This window comes from Zingiber officinale, chromosome 7A (genome assembly GCF_018446385.1).
Source record: "Zingiber officinale cultivar Zhangliang chromosome 7A, Zo_v1.1, whole genome shotgun sequence".
Lineage (NCBI taxonomy): Eukaryota > Viridiplantae > Streptophyta > Magnoliopsida > Zingiberales > Zingiberaceae > Zingiber > Zingiber officinale.
In genome coordinates this window covers 95,014,390-95,021,726 of record NC_055998.1, presented here as the reverse complement: position 1 = coordinate 95,021,726, position 7,337 = coordinate 95,014,390, and the positions used below count along the sequence as shown (strand labels likewise).

General features: G+C 47.5%; 1 protein-coding gene across 2 annotated transcripts; it reads right to left on the bottom strand.

Moving 5' to 3' along the window:
• Positions 1 to 5,315: 5,315 nt before the first annotated feature.
• Positions 5,316 to 6,836, bottom strand: LOC122001815 (caffeic acid 3-O-methyltransferase-like). 2 transcript variants are annotated; one of them, XM_042556756.1, is made up of 4 exons: positions 6,334 to 6,836; positions 6,239 to 6,265; positions 5,797 to 6,172; positions 5,316 to 5,725 (listed from the first exon to the last, which is right to left on the bottom strand). In XM_042556756.1, exons 1-4 carry the CDS (start codon positions 6,720 to 6,722, stop codon positions 5,426 to 5,428), a joined length of 1,092 nt encoding a protein of 363 aa, XP_042412690.1. In that variant the 5' UTR covers positions 6,723 to 6,836; the 3' UTR covers positions 5,316 to 5,425. The 2 variants fall into 2 exon arrangements, with proteins under 2 accessions (XP_042412690.1, XP_042412691.1); XM_042556757.1 differs by lacking the exon at positions 6,239 to 6,265 and having other exon boundaries at positions 6,334 to 6,834.
• Between the last annotated feature and the right edge of the window lie 501 nt (positions 6,837 to 7,337).

Genomic DNA, 7,337 nt, shown 5'->3' with positions numbered 1-7,337 from the left:
GATCGCCTAATCATATTCGAAAACCATCGAAATATCGGAGAAAATTGTCGAAGATAGGTCAAGATCGAATTATGCCTTAAAAGTTTATGCCGATCGGGTACATATGGTGGCAGACAAGTACAGTTCAAAAAATCACTTAGCAAACCGAGCAAAAAGAAACACTTTAAAAAAAGGTAGATCCGTTACCTTAGCGGCCCCCCTAGTGCTAAGCCCACGGATATGGAGGGAGGTTCATGCAGGTACACAGGCCATAGGCGCATGGCGGGGTAAAAGAAACACTTTAAAGGTTTCACTCCAAGTAAGCCAGGGCATCGTCGGGGATAGAGTCATTGAGTTGGTCGCGGTCAATTGTAGCGTCGGGCAGATCGGCAGGCAGGTGCCCCTTTTTCTTGAACTGATCAAAAATGTTGTCCACGGCGCAGCCAAAGAGTCTAAGAACCCGGGCAATAAACTTATCCACAAAGGTGTCAGACCGGATGTAAGCCACCTTCATTTCCTCGAATCGGCTAGGCTCGCTTTCTTTATGTGCTTCCAAGGCCGACCAAGCGCTCTCCAAGTCTGCCTTCACCACCGCAAGATCGGCATCCTTGTCGGACAGCTGGCTCCTTAAAGTGGCTTCTTCGAACTCACGGGCTTGTCGCTCGGACGCTAGCAGGTCCTCTACATTTTTCAACTTGTCTTCTGTCTGCTTTAACTTCTGCTCGAGAGCCCGAGCTTCCACATTCTTCTTTTCTAGGTCATCAACGACCCTTTGCTTGCGGTTAGCGGTGAGCGTGATCTTGCCCTCGAAGGTGGTAATCTCCTTTTTGAGCCGGTCAATGTACCCGGCCTGCTTAGTACTCTTGCCCCGTTCGGCAGCGAGCAGCTCTTCACTCTTGGCTAAGTCGGCCTGCAGCTGAGCCACCTGAGTGTCGTTTAGACCATGAGTGGTACCTGACTGCCCGGGGGTTTCCTTCAGCCATTTCAGCTCATCCTCCACAAAGGCGAGCCTTTGGCACATAGCAAGGTCGTCCACCCAAAACTGCAGAAATCAAAATCGGTAGGAGATCAGAAACAAGGCCAAATTAATTGGTACGAATCTGAAAGAAAAACTCATGCCGGTAAGTTACCTAGTGTAGTTGTCCGCTAATACACCCGAGGGCGCGGCCACCGCCCGGGCGTGCGCATCTTCCCACACCTCGGCCAAATGGCCTCGAATGATGATCCGGTGTTCAGTCTGATCGGCCGAGCCTCCCGGCGCCGAAAGCTCTTCGATAGGAAGGTGGAGGGTGGCTGTGATGCATCTCCGACCGGTCGGGGCCAAATGGGAAGAAGCCGATCGGCCCGCGCAGAAGGAAGAGGGTGCAGGGTTGATGGTCGACCTTAGGATGCGGCCCTGAGCCGATAGTGGCGGCAGGCTGGCGATTGGAGAGGCGACAAGAGGGTCGAAGGGTGTCCGGTCAGAAGAGATATTGGCGGCCTCCGACAATATCGGGCCGGAAGCACTAGGCCGATCGGCGACCCTCGCTGCTGAAGATGCGGAGCGAGCAGCTTTCTCCGCTCTACGCCTCTTGCGCGTATTCTCAAGTGGCGCTTCCGATTGTGAGCCCTCTTCTGGAGCTAGCTGATCGGCTGGAAGCTCTACGATCGACGCACCAATCGCTGCTCCTTTGACTAGCACCTGGCCTGACTCCCCACCGACCTCCTGAATAGGCCCCCGCTCGGAAGGTATCGGTTCTGGGAGATCTTCCAGCTGAAACCCCCGCTCGGCCAAAACTTCGACCACTACCTTGTCAACATCAGTAGTGGTAAGCTTTGATTGCCCGACCAAGCACGTCCTCATCATGATGTCGGCTGCAAAATAAAGAAAGAAATCAGTTAGATAGAGAGAAAAGAGGTAAATGAATTGTGTACCTAAGTTGACCGGCTCGTCTGGGCTGATCGGACTAAGGCCAAAGAGTGCCAGGACTCCTTCCTCCAGCAACTTATGAATGTTGAACTTTTGGCCAGCTAGCATGGAGGCAGCAAGCAAGTAGGCAGGAGTGTTCTTGTAGCGGGGCAGTGAAGGTTGAGGCCCCAGCGAAAGTTGCCAAGTGGTTTGGAAGGAGGGCCGGTCGAGGAAGTGAACAAAAAAGAAGTATTCTCTCCAATGCTTATTAGAAGAAGGCATCTTGTCAAAAAAGACCAGGCCCGGTCGGGCTTTCAAGAGGAAGGTGCCTGGCTAATCGGAAAGCTTTGGGTAATAAAAAAGTGGAAAATCGAAGGGGTTAAGGGGATGCGATATAAGCGGAATAAGATGATTACCCCGCACAAAAGGCGAAAGGAATTTGGGACTAGCTGGGGAAGGGATAAAACCGAAGTATTTACAAACATCTAGGATGAAGGGATGAAGGGATGAAGAGGAAGCCGCAGGCCGACAGCAAATTGGTCGCGGAAGAAGTAGACACAGCCGGTCGGCGGAGCGGAAGACCGATCGGTGGCTAGCGGGACATGGATCTCGTAGCCGGGAGGAAGTTCAAAGGTATTGGCTAGGGTTCGAGCATCATCCTCGTCGAACCTGAACTCTATAGTATCATACCAGGGGCCTGAGGTAGAAGACGAAGGCTGCGATGCACCGACCATGGCAGAAGGAATGAAACGAGAGGAGTCGGGAAGAAGTGCAAAAAGAAAAGGGGGGCAAGGGTAAGAAAAGGAGCTCGCCGGAGGAAAATTGAAGAAGATAGAACAGAAAGGAGCCACAGAAGAAGGTAAATAGACTCACCCGAGACGGAAGCAGCAAGGGAAGTAGAGGGATTCGCTGGAGAACACGAAGGATTCGCCAGAGAACACGGAGGATTTGCCGAAGAACACGGTGGAAATCGCTAAAGAACACGGACGAAGTCACCGGAAACAAAAGCACGGAAGAAGGAAGGCGGCGGCAACGAGCTTATAAACATTAAGAGACCCCGCCTAGTTGTCCGATTGACAGCACGAACACCTAGAGGCAGATCTGGCCGTTAAAATTCAAATAACCCAAAGGTCACATCCCAACCTGTCACTTCAAACGTGCGCCGACAGGTGGCGACGCGTGGCATGCATCGATAAGGCGGTTGTCAGAGTAATTAAGGAAGCATGCTTCGCATCAATACCTCGGGTTGGTGCGAGTTCCAAGAGATTTTGCGGAGAGCGCCGAGGCAACGACTCTATGAGCCGACCGAGCAAGGATAGAAGGCTCGTGGTTAGACGATCCTTTATGCCGGCCGATCGGCTCGCCGGAAGCACCCCTTCGAAAAGAAAATCGAGGCCAGTTAACAGAGCTCTGACCAAGAGGCATAGCTGACCGAAACACCCGGCAGGAAATCACATTTTCGCACCATTTTCTCCAGTCAATCAGACTTACAACCTCTTTCGACTAGACTTAAAGGGGAGGCATGTGATCCGGTGATAACCTAGGAGGGCCCACCTCCAAAGAAGTTCAACGCTTGGGTGGTCGTCAAAGTCAAGAGATGGTCAACTAGGAGACTAGCCGAGCCGAAGTCCCTACAATCCGATCGACTGGGAGAGTTCGGAGAAGGTGGGCCAAGCCTATAACCCGATCGGCCAGAAGAGTTCGGAGAAGGTGGGCCAAGCCTACAACCTGATCTGCTGGAAGAGTTCAAAGAGGGTTGGTTGAGCCTATAACACACCGAGACCAGGGGCACTCATGCCGATCGGTCTAGATATACTCGTATGAGGTCAAAGAGTTGGCCGGCTGGATCGATCAAGGGAAGTCCAATCAGACTAACAACCAACAAATAAGATGAGGGATACGTGCCAACATCCTTTTGAGAGTCAGTGCCGCCAATTAGTGGTGCATATGGACAAAACATCCTTTTGGGAGTCGATGTCGCCGGCTGACGGTGCGGATGGACAGAAAATCGTACGGAAGAAGATTCCGCCACCTTGGCAGAGATGCGTTCACCCCGTTATGGTAAGATGTCAAGGATCCTTTCTCGATGTTAGCTTTTGGGGAAAGTTTGGGGATGCGCATCCGCACGGGAAGCGTGTAGTCAACCCGTTGAAGCTCTATATAAGGAGGGAATCAGCCATCCGCAGAGGTACGCGCATACATCCTCTGGAACCACCATTTACTTCTTCTCTGCTTCCTCTGTTTTCTTCACTTATTGGTGTGTGATTTGAGCGTCGGAGGGCCGTCGCCGGGAACCCCCTCCCGGCTTGGCACTAACGACTTGTGGTTGCAGGAGTAAGGTAGCATCAGTGTAGATGAAGAGCCACCTCAGCGTTGTTTCCCGATGGCCATCTACTCAACTTCGGCAGGATCAACAATATTAGTATTGTCTAATTATTCTATTTGAATCAATGAGTTAATTATTAGATAGTCTTATTTTTAATTGTTCTATCGAATAAATTCGGAATATAATTTATACATTTAGATAGTCTTCTTTTAATGCATGAAAATGACGATGAGGATGGAATTTGCTTTCCGTTTACTTGATTTGAAAAAATGAAGATCAAATATATATGAAATTATAATAAAATAAGCTTGTAAATAAATCAAACATATAGAAGTAAATTTAATATTCAACCTATAAGATTATTTATATTTAGTTGCAATTAAATCAATAAATTTGAATATATATAGTTTGTTATGAATAAAAATTATTAAATTATAGATCATGTTATAAATAGATAAAAAAAACTATGAAAATGAATAAATTAAATAATCTAAAAAGTCAAACTCAAATTTAAAACTCAATAAAATCTGGATAAATCAATCACAAACCAAGCTTTAATCAAATTTAAACTCATAAAAAAAATCTTACTCCTGTTTGAAATTAAGCATTTGTTATCGTCTCAAACATAAAACTTATCTCAATTTGACTTCTTTACAATCCTACAACCAAATGTGCATTTCAGACCTGTAAAACTCAAGACGATTCATTTCGGCTGTATTTAGTTTTCTGTCATTTATCGTATACGCGATATGAACAGAAAACTTGTGGATAGAAATAATAACAACTTCATTTTCTCTACCGACGCAGCAATAATAATGTAGAATTGACCTTCTTTTAGTCCAGACAAAAATGTTTGTCCAGACTCAATGATGAATAATGCTGTGCAATCAGACCTTGGCTTGTGCAATACTGAGCAAAATAAGGGACTCCTTTGTAGCTGATGTTGATCTGGTCTCTGCAGAGGAAAAGAAAGAAATGTGTCTCATCTAATTTCAGATCTCTGTCTCAATGTCTGAGTTGATGAAGTCTGCTTGTTTCTTAAAGAATCTAATAATGATAATTGAAGCCTGGTGTTTCTTAAACAGAAATCTAATAATATTGGAAAGCAATCACTCTGTTCAATTAAATGTTCAAAACAAACTATTTTAGCAAATATTAAATCCCCCAAATCCATTTCTTAAACACTCATGATAATCCATGGAATTCTTGTTCGAAAGCAATAACTAATCTAGCTACTTGATGAACTCCAATAGCCAAGTGCCGGCGAACACAGGAAGGGCGTTGAATCCATGGAAACCTGCTTCCTTCGCCAGGGCCCTGAACTCCTCCTCTGTTCTCTCTTTTCCGCCCACGTTGTAGGCCGCCATGCACAGGTCCAACTGGAAAATGGATTTGGCTTCCGGCGTCGCCTCTGGCACTGCTGGAAGAACGTACTCCACAACCACCACTCTGCCTTTCTCTGCCGGCAGCGCCTTCCAGCAGTTCTTTAGTATCTTCACGCAGTGCTCGTCGCTCCAATCATGAAGAATCCACTGCAATTGTTCAACTGTTTGCGGATCACTATCGGAAATCATTATGCGTTATCAGTGTTGAATTGGTTGACCTTTAACATGATGGCGTCGCCGGCGGGAACGGCTTCGAACATGTCTCCGCCGCGGTGCTCCACTCGGGTGAGGGCCGGCGCGTCAGCGACGACGTGAGGGAGGTCGAAGTTGATGCCGTGGACTTGGGGGTAGAAGGAGGTGATGAGCCGGAGATTGCTGCCGGTGTTTCCGCCGACGTCGACGAGCACCTGCACGTCGGCGAAGCCATCGTAGCGGCGCAGTATGTTGTTCATCACGAGCGTGGAGACGCCCTTCATCGCGTCGTTGAACACCTTGTTGAACCGCCTGTCGCCGCCTTGGTACTCGAACGTCGTCATGCCGTGCGCCGCCATCACCGGGTGGCCGCCGTTCAAGATGGAGTCCGTCAAATAGCGCCTGAAAATCCCCTCGGAAATTTGGAAATTATTTTTTAGCTTTAAATTTAAAATTTTGTTTTTTTACTTTGTAAAGTTTGTTGAACGGAACCGCCTGTGAAAAGAGAGTCAGAAAAATGAGAGTAAGAAAAATGAAAATTTTCTGCAAATTATATATCGCACCACATTTCGATCATGACTTGATCTTGATGAAGCAGAACTATATTGGCCACCGTGCCGTCGTCGTCGTTTTGGACCAAGTACTTGCAAATGGGCGCGGCGGAGTACTTCCGGCGGCCGCCGTCCGCACGGCAGTGGACTACATCGTTCGCAGCGAGCAGGCGGAGGATGCGCTCGACCATGTCCGCGGCCGACGGATTGGTGGTCGGCAAGCGGGCGGCGAGCTCCTCAGAGCTCAGCGAGGCCGTCGGTCCGGCTTGGACCAGCATCTCGAGGAGGCCGAGCTCGATGGCCGTCTTGAGAACCATGGGAAGGACAGCGGCGCAGGAGAGCTGGAACGCTCGGGAGCACTCCTGCTCCTCCTCCTCCGGCGACAGCTGCGGCTGGGCCATGGGACGAATCAGAGCAATCAAGAAAGGAAACAGAGTGAAGCAGCGAGGCCATCTAATCCTGATATCAGATCTTTGGTCCGTTTTTTGCGGATTAGGAAAGGACGACTTATCTGTGTGGATGGGGAATTATGGCTCCTATCTATTTTATCGTAAATCTATAACTCCTCATCAATCTATACAAGTAGCTCTTTATCCGTTTTCATAGACAAGAGGATTTGGGTGGTCTAATTCGAAAAATTCTGGACCAAAAACAATCCTCTTCATTCATTAGTTAAATGAATTGGACCCCATCTATTAAATAGATGGGAATCAATTCATCCACTCAATAAATAAACAGAGAATCAGAATGATCCAGAGATTCTGGATAGAGAATCTCTACCTATCTAATCCTTACGTTTTTTTTATAGTAAAGATTCCATGAATTAAGTTTAATCCCGAGACATTGACGTTTTTCATGTGCACAATTTAAAATATGACGCATGAAACTAATCAGATTTGAGCTTTATTGTATACAAACAACGTTTTTTCAACCAATGTTGAGTGGGATCAGATTAGGCATATGTAAATTGATATCTGTTCAGCTAGAGAACTTTCCAGATTATAAGGGTTTACCTA

Coding starts and splice junctions, on each gene's coding strand:
- LOC122001815 (XM_042556756.1), bottom strand. CDS start 6,722: ATGGCCCAGCCGCAGCTGTCGCCGGAGGAGGAGGAGCAGGAGTGCTCC. Junction 6,173..6,238: donor CGTTCAACAAACTTTACAAA/GTAAAAAAACAA, acceptor GGGGATTTTCAG/GCGCTATTTGACGGACTCCA. Junction 5,726..5,796: donor GCGACGCCATCATGTTAAAG/GTCAACCAATTC, acceptor GAACAATTGCAG/TGGATTCTTCATGATTGGAG.